Source organism: Nycticebus coucang, chromosome 8 (assembly GCF_027406575.1).
Source record: "Nycticebus coucang isolate mNycCou1 chromosome 8, mNycCou1.pri, whole genome shotgun sequence".
NCBI lineage: Eukaryota > Metazoa > Chordata > Mammalia > Primates > Lorisidae > Nycticebus > Nycticebus coucang.
In genome coordinates, this window is record NC_069787.1 from 135,614,397 (window position 1) to 135,632,560 (window position 18,164).

The window sequence follows — 18,164 nt, forward strand, 5'->3', positions numbered from 1 at the left end:
ATATCCTCTGCTATTTCCTTTCTGAGGATTTCATAGTTTTCTTTATAGAGGTCCTTCACCTCCTTCGTTAGGTATATTCCTAGGTATTTCATTTTCTTTGAAACTATGGTGAAGGGAGTTGTGTCCTTAATTAGCTTCTCATCTTGACTGTTATTGGTGTATACAAAGGCTACTGACTTGTGGACATTGATTTTATATCCTGAAACATTACTGTATTTTCTGATGACTTCTAGGAGTCTTGTGGTTGACTCTTTGGGGTTCTCTAAGTATAAGATCATGTCGTCAGCAAAGAGGGAGAGTTTGACCTCCTCTGCTCCCATTTGGATTCCCTTTATTTCCTTGGAAAGAGCACAGTGAGGGCTCTGGGAGGTGGAGGAAGACTTGATTTCTGCTAGCTCAGTTCTCCAGCAGCTGTTCATTGGAAGCCTATAGAACCTGCGCTCGGTGCCAAGCCTGCAGCAGAAGCAGGAGAGCCATGCCTGCGCCCTCCTGGCAGTGACCTGGGAATCAAGGAGCATGGGCTGGTTTTTCACTGAGGATGAGGTGGGGACGTGGCCTGTGCTGCTGGGCCGCCGTGGGAGCGGCTCTTTCTCAGTCCACCATCCGTCTCTCCCCTTGGAGTGGTCCTGGGGCTGCAGGCAGGGTAGGGGGATGGAGTTTTCCAGCTCTCACCATATTTAGGCCTAGCTTTGGCCAAGACTGTGAAGCAAATGGGGCCAAGTGTGTCTCTAGGACCCTCTCCTATTCCTTCCGTGTCCCCTTCCTTCCTGGAGTTCCTTCAACCCCCTCTCTGGCACCCAAGGACCTCGTAATATTTTCTCACGGTTTGTGAAAATTTCTCAGCCTGGGAAAGGGCTGTGATGCAGTAATTTGTATCTCATGGAGGAGTTAGGACGCTGTGTTCCTTTTCCAGGGGTGGTAACTGTGAGAGCATCTAAACTCACCTCCTTGCTGAGAAATGCTGCACTTTGTATCCAGGGAGGAATTCTGGGCCTCAGGAGGCAGATAGGGCAGAGGCGTTTCCCTGCTGGGGGACCCTTGGCAGGAGGTCTCCTTCTCCCTCCTTTCCTCAGGCTGGTTAGTCCACTCCCCACCTTCTCCGACAAGGCTGGCCCGGTAAGAAGGTCAAATACCTGAATCCCCACCTGGGCGAGCTTGATCCCAGAGCATGACGGGGCTGCTTGGGAAGTAGAGCTTCATGGAAACAAGCTCAGGAAAACCCCGTTGCCAGAAAACCCCCTTCCTCTCCCCTGCCCTGCCCTGTGAGGACCGTCCCCCCTAGGAAGGAAATTCATTGACACTCTTCCAGCCACCAGAATCGAATTTGGATGGACTATTTCCTCTGTGGGTTCTGTTCCAAATTGCATTCCTGTTGCTGCTGTTTGAAGTTAATTAGAGTCACAAATCATCTGTATTTCCCTTCTCTGAAGGGAAGGCTGCCTTGTTCTCAGCTCATCCAGTTAATTGACTTACAAAGGGCCCCTTCCTCAAACATTAGCTAAGGCGTGTATGCACTAATAAAAGCTTGAAGAGTTTGAATTTCTAGGTTGTGGATGGTGTGTGTGGATTTTTCTCAGAGGTACGGAGCTGAGCGCTTCACTGCTCTGGATTTGGGAGTCTGTTGTGAGAATTGGAAGGGCCTGCCTACCCGCAAGTGGGGTTGCGTGTGCGTGGAGGAGGGGCGGGGCCTGTGCTGCGTGTACGTGTGTGTGTATGTGTGTGTGTAGGAGGGGTGGGGCCTGTGCTGTGTGTGTGTGGAGAAGGGGACAGGAGGGTTGGCACACACAGGACTATTTGCCAGTTAGTAGACTGTTGGTAGCTGGAAATAAAATGTCAGTTTAATGTTTGGGATATAGGAATTACTTACATTTATAATGGAATATTTAATTTTTGTTTTCTTGTTTTTTGAGACAGAGTCTCACTCTGTGGCCCTGAAAATAATGCCATGGCATCATCACAGCTCAGAGCAGCTTCAAATTCTTGGGCTCAAGTGATTCTCTTGCTTTAGTCTCCCGAGTAGCTGGGACTACAGGTGCCTGCCATAATGCCCGGGTATTTTAGAGACAGAGTCTCCCTCTTTCTCAGGCTGGTCTTGAACTCCTGAGCTCAGGTGATGCCCCCACCTCGGTGGAATGTTTAATTTTTAAGATGGTTTTGAGTTATGGCCTAGAGAGAAGACGCCTCCAAGGCGCCTTTGATGCTCTGAATAACCTTTTTTATTTTTTTATTGTGGTTAATGTACTTAACATGAATTTACTATCTTAACTAGTTTTTTGTGCACAGATCAGTGGCACTAAGCAATTCACATGGTTCTGCAGCCACCACCATCCTCTCTTGAACTCTTCATTTTGCAAACTCTGCCCCCACTAAACAATAACTACCCGGCCCTGGCAGCTGCCACTTCACGTTCTGTCTCTAGGATTTCGACCACTAGGTACCTCCTGTAAGCGGAATAATGCAGTATTTATTTTTTTGAGATTGGCTTATTTCACTTGGCATAGTGTCCTCAAAGTTCATCCCTGACGCACCACACGAGGAGAGTGCCCTTCTCCAAGACTGAATATTCCCTTCTGTGTTTGTGCTTATCCATTTCTCCCCTGTGGGACATTTGTGTTGCTTTTGTGTTTCAGCTATTGTGAAAAATGCTGCTATGCACGTGGGTGTACGGTTATCTCTTCCACACCTGGCTTTCAATTCTTTTATATATACACAAAGAATTGGAATCGCTGGTTCACACAGTCATTTTATTTTGCATTCTTTGAGGAACTGCCATGCTGTTTTCCATAGTAGCCGTCATTTACATTCCCCCCCAGCAAGGGCCCCAATTTCTCCACGTCCTCTCCAACACTTGTTATTGGATTTGAATTTTGAGACCCATGTAAAGATGTTATATTTTGAAGTGTTGATCCAATTTTCAGTGATCCTAGTAATCTCCAGTTCCAGGTTGTCCTGGGAATCCTCTTGGATACTACTTGCAGACTTTTGCATGGTAAAAAAAAAAAAAAAGCAATTCTTTCACCAGTATGGGTCTGAACTGTTCCCAAGAGGATATGTGTAGGATAGTATGTACCGAGAGCCCTGGCCAGACCAGGGGGGAGTCTGGCCCCTGCTGGTGCTGTCCACCCCCTGGAGGACAGGAAAGAAAGAGACATAGAAGAGAGAGGAAAAAAGACTTGTGTAAGCTTTTCACTAACTGTGGGCGGGGTGTGGCCAGAGAACCCTGTGGTGAGGGGTGGTTAATGGATATAGCGGTGGTGTGCTTGTAAATAGTCACAGCCAGCTGGGGGAAATGAAAGCTGTCATACTACTGTATTTGCCAGGTTCCGTGGTGTAAAGACTCTCACCCTGGCTGATGTCAAGCTACCCACCTGAATTCAGTAAGCACGGAGTTAGGGGAGTTGTTACATTGTGTTTCCCCCATAAAAGTGCAAGAGTTGTAGACAGCCTCAAAAATCTGGATAACAATAATATATAGTAGAATAACTAGTTTTGAGTCCTTTACGACCTTTGTTTTCAATATAATTAATTATAAGTTCACATAACTTAAGTTTTAATAAAGTTATATTTAGAGCTGACTCACAAAAGTTATGAAAATCATTTTTTTTCATGAGCAGGCCATAGCTCGGCACTGGCTCTAAGCCTGGGTGAGCGGTGCCCACAAGTAAGTGGGTTTAGTGAGGAAACATCTGAGCCTGGAGGTGCCTCAGCGTTGTCTGAGGCATTCAGGCAGCAGTTCTGCAGAAGCACCTGTTATGGACCCAGAGCACCCTGGTCCTCACCTGCACCCACAGCGCCCCACACCCATCCGGTGAGATCATATAAATTCTGTTTCCAGCAGACTCTTGGGAGAGAACCCATGGTGATGGCAAGGGAGTTCAGAAGGCTGAGGGCTTACCCCAGTGAGACTCAATCACCCGAAAGAGACTAAACCAACAAACACAACTCGGATTCTGTGAGTTAGCACATGTGAGGGTTGTCTTTCTTCCTCTGAGTGCGGGAGGTCAGTGAGCTGTGGGAAATAAAGTGGAGGTAGGCTCTTTGCATCTCACGCGGTGTGGAAACTGTGCGCCCTGCTACACCCGCTCCTTTTCACCAACTCTCTCTACCAGGACCCTCAAAAAGGATGCGGTGCGTGACCGGGGAGGGCTTGGGCAGATCATGTTAAGGCAAGTGGGTGCAGGGTGTAGGGAGGGGCTGTGTGGCTGGGAGAGGGTACAGAGGACCTGAGTGGCCCGCAGCCCCAGGGTCAGCCCTGCACCCCAGTGGGGAGAATGTGGCCAGGGCCTGGAGAACCCTGCAGACTCTCTGAGGGGCTGCTGATGTGGAACTTTATATTTTCTTCATGGAAGTGCATTTAGAAAGGTAGGATGGCACTGACTTTCTTCAAATTGAAATTTTATTAGTTGATTAGTTGTAATTTTTAAAATATTTTTATTCTGAAAATGAGTTTTTTCCACATTAATGCAATTCATTTCAAAATGAGCTCATTTTCTGGCTTTTCCACAAAGGACAATTGAAACACTTAAGGCAAGATTCACTTATTCATCTCCATTTAGGGATGGAGAAAAATAACAGACTTTAGGTATTGATTAAGGTTGACAAAATACGGGAAAGCCCCTTTTTCCTTTCTTTCTGGTACCTCCTGTGTAGAAGCTTTACATTACTGTTGATGTTTTTATAGTAAGACACTTTTGTTTAGACTTTATTTAATTTTTAAATTTAAAGGCACAAAGAAAGCTTAATGCATTTATTAAAATATACACATTTTGATAAATTTAGAATTTGCCTTAGTTTCTTGAGAAATCAATATATTGTCAACACCACAGTCATTTGAAAATAAAACACTCAACACATCTGCACATTGTCTCTTTGTCATGGTACACTCCATCCACAGTGCACCAGTGGGAACTAAAAATCACAAAACAGACAACTGACAGATACAGCAATTTCATATTAAACAAGTGGAGAACAACACAAGAAATCACCATCTGCAAAATGCAAGTTGCACTGTTCAAGGACCAGACAGAAAAGAAACAAGTTAGTACAATTTACAAGCTGTATGTATAACTTTGGATTTGATTTAGACAGTCACATTTCTTTTCCACAGTGAGAGAAGCGAGGATGGGGGGCCTGTTGTGGATGATGTGGGCCCGTGGTGGGTGGTGTGACTTCGTGCAGTGAGGACCCAGCTGCTCTCCCAAATCCGCCCCTCCACCTGCCAAGATGGCCCGGTGTCTGTGCCTGGCCTAGCATTAGTAGAGCCCTGTTTGGGAAGCAGGGTTGTGATTTCCAGTGTAAATTCTCACCTCGGGGGGGAGTGAGACCAGCGTGTCAGCAGATGTGGTGGAATGGCTTCTCTCTCCCAGTATCAGAGTCAATAGCTTTTCAAAGGCCTCCCTTCTGGCAAAATTCACATGACTCACGACCCCTTGTAGCTAATATCACCTATGCCAATGTCAGGAAAACTTAATAGGAAAAAAACAAGCACAGAGGAAGTCCCTAACATGACCCCGGGCTACTCCCGCTTTCTCCTCCTGCTATAGCCCTCTTCCTCCCCTCTGCATGGACACACACTAAACGTTCTCACTCTGAGAACTCTGGGCCTTTGGGACAGTCATGCGTTTTTGTTCTTTTTTTTTTTTGTGGTTTTTGGCCAGGGCTGGGTTTGAACCCACCACCTCTGGCATATGGGACCGGCGCCCTACTCCTTGAGCTACAGGCGCTGCCAGTCGTGCGTTTTTGTGCGTGCTGAGTGCTGCTCTGTGACTTCTAATACTGTTGTTGCTGGCAAGGCAGAAGACATATTCACTTTTGCAGTTGTCATTTTTTTTCCTGCTGCGACTGGGTTTGAACCCGCCACCTCTGCCATATGGGACTGGTGCCCTACTCCTTTGAGCCACAGGCACCACCCAACATATTCACTTTTGATGGGCTTCAAAACTTCCACTAATCCCTTTTGGGCTAAGTCCTAAAAAAACCCCTCTATATTCTCAGTAAAGTAATTTTGGCCAAAGGTGCTGCCTATGCATCCCAGACAGATGCATTGTGACACTCAGCCAGGAAAGCGCTGTGGAAAGGAAGTTGCTCCCCAGGAGGAAAGAAAATTAAAACAGCCTTTCTTCTAAGAGTCTTAGAAAAAAAAAGGAGCAGGTGAGTAACAATCTCGCCCATGGAGGGGCTTCTGTCCCTCTCACTCCGGGTGAGAGAGACCCAGCAGACTGCTGCCCACGTGCGGTGGGGCTGCCTGTGGCCTAATTACAAATGCTGGCCCATTCATGGCCAGGCCACACTGCTCACCTGTGGGCAGTCTTTCTCAGGGTCTCCAGGGAGCTCCTGCAGACACACAGGGCTGCAGCGCAGGGAGGGAGGTACACTCCTGCTGGAAAAGCATGGGCTCCCTAGTGGGGCTTGTTCCAAACACACAAACACCAGTGCTGCTGTTTGCTCTGCTCCCTTCCCTCCCATGGGGAATTAGGGCTGCTCTGGGCTCCTTCCTGACCCCAACCCCAGAGTGGGTGGTCACTTGCAGTCTGGACTCGGAAAGCAGACCCAGCTCTGGCCTCATGCATTTCGTGGCTTCTGACTGCTTCACAAGATACTCTAACCAAGACATAAAATTAGGTAAACCCGTGCCTGATCATCTGGGAACTTCCCTCTGACCACTTGGGGCCCTGGTAAAACCTGGTAAGGAGGGTACCTAAATCCCCTCTAGTCTTCCAGGTGTATTTTCAAACTGATGTGACTTCTATTTTCTTTTTCTTTTTCTAGAGACAGGGTCTCACTGGCTCAGTCACTCAGCCTGGGGCGCAGTGGTTGCATCACAGCTCACTGCAGCCTTGAACTCCTGGGCTCCTGCCATCCTCCCACGTAGCCTTCCCAGTAGCTGAGATGGCAGCTGTGCACTCCTCCTGCTAATTTTTTTACTTTCTGATTTTTTGTAGAGGGTGGGTAGAGTCTTACTATGTTGCCTAGTTTGGTAGCTTTTGTTTTGAATGCAGAGAAGAGGCAGTGACTTTAAGGCGGCCTTACAGCAAGTGCCATTTAAAGGGTGTCAGGGCCTATTTCCCAAGCCAGGGGCTATATATTTATGGTTTGGGGAAGAGAAAACACAGCACTGTGAAGCATTGTGTTAAAATGACAAAATGATCTCAGGAACCCAGAGCTCTAAATGATTAATATAGAGGAATAAAAAAGAAGATATAGAAAATTGTAGTTGTTTGAATTTAATGGGATACATTGGCTAGAGGTGTAATAAAAATTTTATTTAAAGGATATTTAAAAAAACTAGTTTTTGTTGATCTGTTATGTTAAAGCTCTGTGTACCATCGTGAGGACTTGTCAAGTTTGGTTTTCTCTGCATTTATGAAGCTTAAGCGCTGCTCACCCAGACTGTGGGCCCCAAGGGCAGGGGTCACCCCTCCTTACATTTCCATCACTCAGTACTTGGTATATTCTTAGCATCACTTGTGTGGAAATAGGGACTTCTGCCTCCTCCTCTTAACCCTAAAATATGCCAAGAAGGCCTGACCTCGACCTTTAAGGCAGAACAGACTTAAATATTAGGTGATGTGTTCTGGAAAACTTTTGGCTTAACAATAAATCCAGGAGAGGGAGGGCAAGGAATTTTCTGTCTTGCCCCAACTTTTCAGAAAACTCATGCAGGGTTTCGCTCGGCTCAAGCTGTGCCCTGTGAGTGATGTGGCTCAGTGCAGCCTGGGGACCCAGGCGCAGGGGGAGCTCACATGTCCTTACCTGCTGCAAATCCCCTCATCCATCCTGTTTCTGAGAAAATTCTTTTAAGAATCTCTCTTATGACCCTAATTTAAACCTTACCGGGTAGGTATTTCTCTGGGATTCAGTGCAACTGTTGTGGGAAATAACCGAAAAAATACACCTCTAAAAGTGAGCTGCCCAGAGGAAGGAGTTCAGAAGTGAAACGTGATCTCAGGGGTGCAATCACCTAGGTAGCTGCCCTTCGACATTTTTTATTCTCAGAGCCGCTGCCACCAGTCAAGTGGCTGCACATCTCAGCTACAGAATTTATAACTTAGAAATATGGAATAGAATCCACAATGTGATCTCAGTGGCTGGGTCACTTCTCCTTGTAAAGATTTTTATCTGATTATAAGACAAACAGTCCCCTTCTTCCAGGCATAGCAGTGCCGTGAAATCATGCCCTACCTTTGCCCTCTTCCCTCATATCAGCAGGAGCTTAGAGACTGTGTAAGGGGAGGCATGACAGAGGGTTACTTTTTGCCAATGCCCTTCTGGCCTTCACTGCAAGAGGTTATGTGACTGTTTTTCTGGGCATTTCAGTAGAGTGTGGATGGTACTTCTCATTGTACTATTGGGTCTCATGACTTCATGGAGAATCTGAAGCCTTTGGGAGAAATGGTCTCAGAGTCCCTGGCCTTGGATAGAGCCCAAAATTATAGTTTGGACTGGTGAATCAAGAGAAGCATGCGTCTTCTCCATGACTTTTTTGGGAGAGATTTCAAGACAAAATGTTGGTTGTTGAGGAAGTGCCAGTGGTCACCTGCTTGCCCTGACCTGGCACCTAGCACGCTGAGGACAGAGCTTTGCCCTCATGTCTCAGGTGGTTGAGATGCTGCCTGTTTCCCCACAGCCCCCCCACTTTGGCCCACCCCCAGGAGAAGGTGCAGCCTTAGTGGTGTCCAAAATGTCTGCTCCTAGCTTCTTGGGGTCTTGATAAGAAGCAGAAAGATTCTACCAGCAAAGCAAAGGCCTAGTGGTTGCATCTCAGACAGAACTTTGAGTAGCCTCTTTGTTGAGTTTCTTTTTATAAGAGAACCAGTTAGGGACCCAGGTCAAGGCCTTCTACAGAACTACCCTGAAGAGCAAAAGTGGTAAATGACAGGCTATGACAGGGGACTGACTTCAGGTTAGGCTGGATCTCTGAAATGAAAGCCAGGGAAGTGTCACCTTCCAGCCCACAGGTGAAGTTACTGACAATCAGTCATCATTTCTACCGTCCCGCGCACTCACCCTACTCTGGAGAGTAATCCAGCTCATCGTTTGCGATCAGGGCCTCCGAGTTCTGTCTGTGTTTGCTTTTGCTCTTGGCTTTGCTGCCTGCCCGGCCGCTTGCCTTCCCCTCTGACATCTGTTGGTAAGAGAAGCCTTTGTCTTCGGCTGGCCCGCCCCAGTTCTCCTGGCTCTCGCCCTCGGTGGCGTAGGAGAAACCTTCCTCCACCGAGAAGGGGTCGTCCACATCGTAGCGCTGGTACGTGCTTTGGTGCAGGGCCTCCTCGCGGGCACTGATTTCCAGGGTGCTGTTCCAGACGCCGTACCCAAAATAAATGAGCATACCTAGAGGAGGAAGGGAGGGCACAGGTGAATAAGCATTTGTTTTGGGATCCGTGGGACTGGCAAGGAGGTTGCCCTCCAGGGTGAAATGAGTGCTGGAGATGTGTTTCTTTGATCTGAACAGTGTTCACTCAGAACATGGACTAGATGCCATTAAAAAATTCGGGGATCTTGCACATTCATAGCCTTTTCTAAAAAATCAAAATGTCTGACAACACTTTGTCCTCATTCCTACAGGGGAGTTCTTGGCTGGAAGTGAGAACCAGCTGTTTCCCCCGTCAGGAGATGGCTCTGGGTGCCCCTTCCTCGGCCCATGATGCTCAAGTGCTGCTCACTGCACTCATGTGGCTGCCAGCCAGGAACCTGCATTTTCTACCCTGGGCTAAATATTTGCGAATGCATAGCAGCATATTCCCGGCCTTCTTGGAACAGTTTATCATCCTGCCTGTACCCAGGGCTCACCTCCTGGCTCCCCACTTAGCGCCATGCACGCATGTGTCACCTCTGATTTTCTTGCCTGTGCCTCCTTCACTGTAGGAATGGTGTCACTGCCCCCACAAGCTGCCCATTTCCTCCAGCGCCCCGGAACAGCTGCTGCAGAGATCTGCACAGGGTGGTATACACATGATACTCTCTGTGGAATATCAGCTCTTAGTGTTTGTTGACTGACTGAACGAGCAGCCTGGTGAGCAGGGAGTGCAGGCCCTCTCTCTGCACTGTCCTTCCAACCAAAGGGAAGCAGCTTGCCTCTCTAGTTACCACTGACATTAGTGCAGGACAAGCTGCCTTTCTAGGAAATGAAATCCCATTTTTTGGAATAAAACATGAAAATCATTTGAGAGTCCTCAGTTTCTACCTTGAATAGCCCGTGAGGGTTCAGGGCCTGGAGAGCTGAGAACCATAGCCTTGGAGGGCACAGGGCAGGACAAGTGAGCATGTGGGCCCTGGGTTTAGATCCTGCCTTCATAACCAGCAGCCATGTGATGCTGGTCCTGCTCTCTCAGTGTTCTCTGCTGTGCAACCAGGAGAGGTGTGGCAGCCCTCCCCCACAGGGCAGCCATGCCCCAGGGGGCACCATCTCCCTCCCCCACTGCCCCTCAGCCCTTCCCCATGGCGGTCACTCCTCCTCCATGGCACGAGGCAGCCCCCATCCCCGACAGTGCAGCAGCCCTCCCCCAGGTCCTGCCCCCCTCCCCATGGTAGGCAGCCCTCCCCCACTGTGCAGCCTGAGCAGGCAGTGAGAGAAGCCATGGTTCTCAGCCCCGCTTCCCTGGGAGCTGCCTGGGGGTGTTTCTGAGCCCCTCTGACACCCTAGGCCACAGCCCTGGGATTCTGAGTTAACTTGTCTGCAGTGTGAGCCCTGCAGGTGTGCTGTGGTACCTCCCAGGTGGCTCCCAGTGGAGGGCCCCAGGTGTGGAGCTACGCTGGCATATGGCCGTGCTGCGGCCAGGCCCCTGGTGTCCATCCAGTTATGCGACCTCCCTGCTGGCCCCAGTGCCCTCTTCTGAGCGACACCACCAACTCTGACTTTGCTGACCCTACAGACATCTGCTGGGCTGTTTGCTCAGACACAAGTCACTCCTGCTTTACCGACCGGGTGCTTGAGAAATCTCGTTCCCTTTAGATTTGAGGTCTGTTCAAGCTTGGATTTCCCCCTCCTTTTCTCAAATGGCTTTCTCCGCTACCCTCCGGTGCAATCAGCTTCACAGGAGCCAAAGTAAGCAGAGGCTTATTGTCCTAATTGATGATAAATCCTAGAGCTAATTGCCTGCAGATGTAGCTAGTACTTCTCAACAGTGACCTCATCCTTCTGAGCCTGGGCATTCACTCTTCCCTGTCCGGTGGGGTGGCCGTGGGGTAGCTGTCAGCCTCGTGCAGAGCAAGGCCTCGCAGTGAGGCCTCTTCCCAGCTGCTGCTTCTCTGACAGCACCTCTGAGGGGAGCACGTTCCGGACTGGAGGGTGAGTCTCAGGCGACTGAGGACGCCCAGCGGGCACACACCCGTGCACAGCTCTGCTTTCTCTGTGTCCCCAGCAGGTGTCACGTTCTGTGTCCCACTCTTGCTTGGTGTCTACTACCTAGTCTTTTCTGCTCTCTTTCTCTGACCCTATTTAAAGACAAGTTACTTACCTATTGAGCCTAATACCATTTTTTCTTTTCCCCCTAACTTCTCTCTTCTGCCACAACGTAGGTCACCTCTTAGTCACTGCTTTGACATTGATTCCAGCAGACACCCCCCCCACCCCAGTGTTCAGGTACCAGGCAGATCTGTGTCCTGGGTGTGACTGCTCACAGAGCCGTAGCTATCTGGAGTGGGGGAGGGCTCTGCAGGTCCTCAAGGCCCTGCTTCACAGAGGCCTGGAAAGGCTGAGAGGCCTGAGTGTGTGCCAGCCTGTCACATGGAGAGAGACCGCTTGGTGTCCAGCCCTTGCACCTTCTCCCCATAAGCCAGCTCATACTGTCCTCACTGCAGCTGGTGTTCAGGAAAGCTGAGTGTTAGGAGGTCTCTGTTCTGTGGGAGTGGCCAGGTCAGGAGGGAACGCGTGTGCACACACATGCACACATACAGGGCACACACACAAGCACAGACATACACACATACAGGGCACACACGCATATGCACAGACATGCACTCATACAGGGCACACTAACACATGCACAGACATGCACACGTACAGGGCACACACACATGCACACATACAGGGCACACAAGCACATGCACACATACAGGGCACACACACATGCACACACATGCACACATACAGGGCACACAAGCACATGCACACACATGCACACATACAGGGCACACACGCATATGCACAGATATGCACACATACAGGGCACAGACGCATATGCACAGACATGCACTCATACAGGGCACACACACATGCACACACATGCACACATACAGGGCACACAAGCACATGCACACACATGCACACATACAGGGCACACACGCATATGCACAGATATGCACACATACAGGGCACACACGCATATGCACAGACATGCACTCATACAGGGCACACAAGCACATGCACACACATGCACTCATACAGGGCACACAAGCACATGCACACACATGTACTCGTACAGGGCACACATGCACACACATGTATGCACACATGCATATGTACACCTCATGCACACAGAGCACACACGTGTGCACACATGCACACACACAACACACATGCTCACACACATGCTGATCATGACTGCTCTGGGACAGTGACCTTGGAAACTGTCCCATAAATATTTGTGGGTCTGTTAGAGGTTCCTCTGAGCCCTGATGGTTTCACGGGTGTGTTGCTCTGTCTGTGAAAGCACATTTCACACACATGAGAGCGAATCGAGCAGCGACTGTCGCCCTCAGCCCCACAGCACCGGCCCTAGCTGGGCAAGGGCGCTCCCCAGTCTTGGCTTTCTGTCTGTGACTCTGGAAAAGTAGTGTGAGCCTGAGAAGAATTGGAGAAAAGGAAAATGAAGAGGAACAAAGAAACAGGAACAAACACGATGGGGGAAGCACCATCTGTCTCACGTAAACAAGGGCTCCGTGTGAGGCCAGTGAACTCTGCTCTGGACCTCCCTGTGGGAGGGGGATTTGGTTCCTGCTCCTTTTCTCAGCTGGCTTAGAGAGCCAGGCCTGAGGTAGTGCGAAAAATCTCCAGGGTTTCTGGGAATTCTGAGTCATGTAAGCTGAAAGTCACAGGACACCTCTGAGGGCTAAGACCCACAGTGGTGCGCCTTTCTCCTGGGGAGTGCAGGATGTTGCTGAGGGTGCCTTGCTTAGACTCCTTTCAACCTGTTGGGGGGAAGAGTGTGTGTGACTGTGCACATTTCACAGACAGGAAGCTGAAGCACAGCAGAGACAAGGGATTGTCCCCGAACACCGTGGGTGGGTGGGGATCCTCCAGGCTGTCTATGTGCTGATGGGGAGAGGGCTTTGATCTCTCAGATCTTGCCTGTCTACCAGGGATGGGGAACAACTTTGCTTCCCTTTCTGTTTTGAAGAATCACAAACCTACACAGAAGGGGAGCTAATAGTATGGTGCATTCCACGGAGTCCTCACCTGCCGCCCACACCCCAGCTCTGCCACCTTCTCTCTGGGAGGCCCTTCTATCCTCACTTTCGTGTGACTGCTTCAATGTGTGTCTCTGAAAAAACATTAGTATCATTAGCACATCTAAAAATTAATATTTCTTGATATTATCTGATATCCAGTAGTAAAATTTCTCTTAATTACTACTCATATGGGGGAAGCTTTTCACCTTATGAGGCTACACACTTATTCTAGGGATCCAATCAGTGCTAGAAACAGTTTTTTTGGCACCATTATTTAAGATTGTCTTGGGATTGGCATCGGATTCTTTTGTAAACCATTATAAATGGCAAAGTTTTATCTTTTGAGGGTAGCCTTTACTTTGTCATAAGCTAGAGGTCACTTGGAACTAAGCCTCAAGAATAAGATGCCAAATTAATAAATATTACTTATTTTGCTGTTCCTTAAAAACAGAAGATTTAGATTCATTGTTTTGGAGTTACATGTTTATATCTGCAATAAATCAAAGGTGGTTGTGATGTTAAGCAGTGCTGGAGCCAGCTTTTGTGCTGTTGCAGGGTCCCGGGGGTCCCCTGTAGCTGGAGTTGTTTTGTGGGTGGATCATGTGGGGGTGCCTGGTGTGGCCAGGACAGCGACTAGTTAGCAGTAAACACAGAGGTGCTGTATCTTAACAACAGGCATTGTTGGGCCGGGCACTCAGGCTACATGCCAGCCCTGATCAAAGGTAGCGGCAGAGTTCTGGGAACGTCTATTTAGGATGAAGGGACATATTCAAAGGGATTTAAGTGTGTTTTTTCTTGTGGGGGCATGTAGTTGTTTATCTGTTGGTTTTATTGAATACATTGGATATTCGCTTTTCCATTCTTATGAAACTTAGCTAAGAACAATGTTCTTCATCCAGGTAAACACAAAAGATGCAAAATCTCCAACTTTCTTATGGCTGAATAGTATTCCATGGTATGGGGTGGAGTGGGGAAGGGAGGGGGGGCTCTCACCTAATGTGCACAATGTGAGGGTGTTCAGCACACCCCCTGGGTGAGGGGCTCAGCTACAAGTGGGACTTTACCTAACAAACACCAACAGTGTAATCTAATTGTCTACACCCTCATATTAATCTGAAATTAAAAGAATAATTCAAAGGGAGGCTTTGGCTCCTTTTCCACAGAGTTCCTTGGTGGGTGTTCAGGCTGGGCAAGAGGAGAAATCATGTCTTTAACAGTTGGACGGGCTTCCTGTGTGTGACCAGACACGGTGATGGCAAAGCCCTTTACTCAGAAAAGCACATTCTCACCTCTCCTCCTAGAGAAATTAAGAGCTGCACAATAAACCAGTAACTGAAATAGCACTGGAATTCACATCTCTTAACTCCAAGCTGAGGGCATCCCTGTCCCACCAGGTGCCTCCAGGGAGGCTGGGAGAGTCAAGGGGCCTTCAGATGCTGGCCCCTCAGTGTCCAGGGAGGAAGCAGCTACCCAACTATTAAGCAGTTCTGGTCCATCTTGTGGAAATTAAGCAAATGGCCCCAAACCTATAAGAGAAAGGGGTGCAAAAATGGGTCTCCATCATGTGGGAGAAAACCCAGAACAAAAACTCAACTTGGAGAAGAGACTGGGCAGTCTGGACAATGCCAGCGGGCTTCCAAGTCTAGGGCACAGCTCTGGAGGGAGAGAAGGCCTGCTGTCCAGCATGTCCAGAGATCCCTGGGGCACAGCTCTGGGGAGAGAGCAGGGCCTGCTGTCCAGCATGTCTGGAGCTCCCTGGCCTCTGCACACAGTCCGGGTGAGGTGGGTGGAGCAGCCCCTTCCTGGGGCCCTTCCTGCTGTGGACAGCTGGGTGCTGTTCCATGCCCAGGGCACTTTTTATTCTGACTGCATTGGGATCAACTTTCCAAAACAGATGCTTGCCAATGCAGCAATGGAGACTGGGTGGTGAAGAGAGTGTCCTCCCACCCACTGCAGCCCCCACTGACCCCCACCATTCTGACTATTTTTATAAGTACCACCTCACACCCTGCTGATTGTAGTAACAGCCATGTTTGCTTACTGGGGTGTGTCTGGGAGGAGCAGGCTCAGTGTGGAGCTGGGGGCGTCCTCTCCCTGGCCCTGCAGTTGGTCCACAGGGAGGTCGCATTACCCCATGTCTCAGGCCCCTGTGAGCAAAGTGGAGCTGGGGACCCTGTTTTACTGGAGATGTGTGTGGTCATGAGAGACACACTGGAGAACATGAAGACACTGGGTAGCCGGGCCAGCAAGCCCACTTCTAGCTCAACAGAAACCTGAGAGCAATGTGTCCCTGTGTCCACCAGAGACACACGTGCTATGTTCTTAGCAGCTCTGCCTGCAACAGCCCCAGCTGCAAACAGGCCCAACAGCCCCAGCTGTGTCCACGGACGCCAGAGTGAATGGACACATCGTATTTACCATATATTGACTCAGTGGAAGGTGGGACAGCGCTGAAGAGGAACAGACTAAAACACCAGGAACAGTGTGAACCTCTCCAGTGCAGTATTCAGGGAAAGAGGCAAATGCCCCCTTGTTCCAGCTCAAAGTCCAGCCCTGCGGCAGGGCACACGTCAGCCGCAGCCCCTGCCCTCCTCCTAGCTCCCAGGAGAGCTGCCGTTTCTTTCCGCTGGTTGCAGAACCCTGAAGTGCCCTGCACCTGTCCATGGTGTGTCTGGCAGGCAGGTCCCTCCCTCCTGGAACCTCCAGCCCTCTTGCCATCCCCATCTGGCCTTCAGGACTTTTCTTGCCCTTCTGACCATGACTCTGAGGGTGAAAGTACCAGCTATTTCTTCCTCTGTCTTCAAGGAGAAGTTCACGTCCGCTTGTGGGACGCTCGAGAATTTAGTTCTCAGTCCCTTCTCTCCTCCCCTTCCTTTCTCACAGCAGCTGCTTCGGGTCAATTCTCTACGGGATTTCAGGTGAGGGCTCAGGAAAAGACCATTTGGTGTGTCTTTTCTTTGGAATATTTATATTTTTGAGATAGGATTTACTTAGGTCCATCGCCTATATCACAAGTCCCATCCTCTACATCTACAGACAAGAATTCATTTTCCTCAGAGGGACTGAAAAAATTCCCACCAACAATGTGCAGCTCCGGGGTGGGCTGGCAGTGAGCTCTGGGGAGAGATGAGGGGTGTGTGACAAAGGCTGTCCAGGAACAGTGCACCTGCCGGTGCCTGGAAATTGCCACTGCCCAGTGTCCTCCCAAGCTCTGTGGGTTCATGTTCCCCAAGACTCTGCTCTCCCTCAAGATGCCTCTTCACAGAGCTGTGTTGGCTGGGAGAAGAGGGACGTAGGCTCTGCTCTGGGCTTCCTTTGTTGGGGTTAATAAACATTTGCTATTTGAACTATTTTATTTGTCTGAAGGAAAAGCAACTTGTTGGAGAATCCCCTTGGGGCCTGTGCCTCTTTTCTCTCTCTAAGTTTGCTTTTCTGAAGGTCAAAAGCTTAGCAAAATATTGTTACAAAAGTGCTGCAATTAAGATTCATTTCGAAGAGATTGGATAAAAAAATGTGTCTAAGAAGATTATCAAGTTATGACTCAGCCGAACCATGTAAATCTTTTTTAAAAAAGTAGCCAATGTTTCATAAGAAGCTCTGTTATTTCTAATGTTTCCCCAGGGAAAGTTATACTATGTACAGAGAGATAGCAGATAGAGAGGAAAATTTGATACTTTGGAAGCTCAGAAGTTTAGAGGTGGGATATTTATTTTATAAGATCATTAAGATTTTATAAACCAATTTGGTGTTGTGGGATGGATATATTTCATATATGCAAACGTTTGTTTTTGAAAAACAGGAAGTTTTGCAACTTGATTATCTGCCGTGCTTGGTAATCTGTTCTTTCTCGAGTAGCAGCTGTCAGGTTTGAGCATGCGTTAGAATCACCTGGCAGGCTTGGAAGCCCATGTTGCCCTTGGAGGTGCTGATTTGGTGATCTGGGATGGTATTCAAATCGCAGGTCTAACTAGTTCCTGAGTGATGTTTATGCTGCCAATCTGGCACCCCATGTTGAGAGCCACTGATCTAGCTTATTGAAACCTGGCTTCACTTTAAAATTACTTGAGGGAGGTTTAAAAATTGCCCAGCACTTGGCCACACTAGACCAACTGAATCAGAAAATCTTTGTAGGGAGAGCCTCGGCTTAGAATGTTCCAGAGCAGCCCAGGGTGAAACTTAGTGTGTAGCCAGGGTTGAGAATACTTGTTCTGGGTGAAACTTAGTCACAGGGCAGCTCCACAAAGGCTGTAATGATGCTGAAAGGGCGTAGCAGCAGGTGCCCAGAAACACCAGTGACCCCTCCCGAATACGGGCTGAGCCTGAGAGGCACCTGTTGCCGGCTGGAGGCCAGACATCTATGCCCGCTGCCTGGCCAGCTGGGTGGCAGCCTTCTGTGTCAGCAAGTAGCACTTTCTGGAGGGAGTTTGTAGTTTGTTATATCAGCAAGATTAGAAAAGGCGCTCAGGTAGTTTGCTGCTGCACGATACCGAGGAGGGCAGCCTGAGTCAGCAGAGGCTCGATTGTGTATTGGCGTTTGATAGCTGGTCTGTCCTTCCTGGAGGACAACGAGCACTTTAGATTTTTAAAAGAAAGGCAGGAAATAAATATTTCTTATTGCCTTCCCCCACATTTTCTCATGGAAGCCCCAAACAGCAACAAGTTCAAGGCTGATAGAATTATCTTCATTTTTACAGATGAGCCAACTGAGGTCTAAAGAAGTTAACTGACTTTCCCACAGTCACAAGATAAAGGAGGTGGTGGTGCTGTAATTTGAA

General features: G+C 48.9%; 1 protein-coding gene across 1 annotated transcript in view; it reads right to left on the minus strand.

The window, feature by feature from the left end:
- Positions 1-4,733: 4,733 nt before the first annotated feature.
- The window catches only part of SLC7A14 (solute carrier family 7 member 14), a 107,337-nt gene continuing 93,906 nt past the window's right edge, over positions 4,734-18,164 (minus strand). The window contains exon 8 of the mRNA XM_053600399.1: positions 4,734-9,330. Within this exon, the coding sequence (XP_053456374.1) occupies positions 9,008-9,330 (323 nt within the window). The 3' untranslated portion in view covers positions 4,734-9,007. The remainder of the gene's footprint in view (positions 9,331-18,164) is intronic.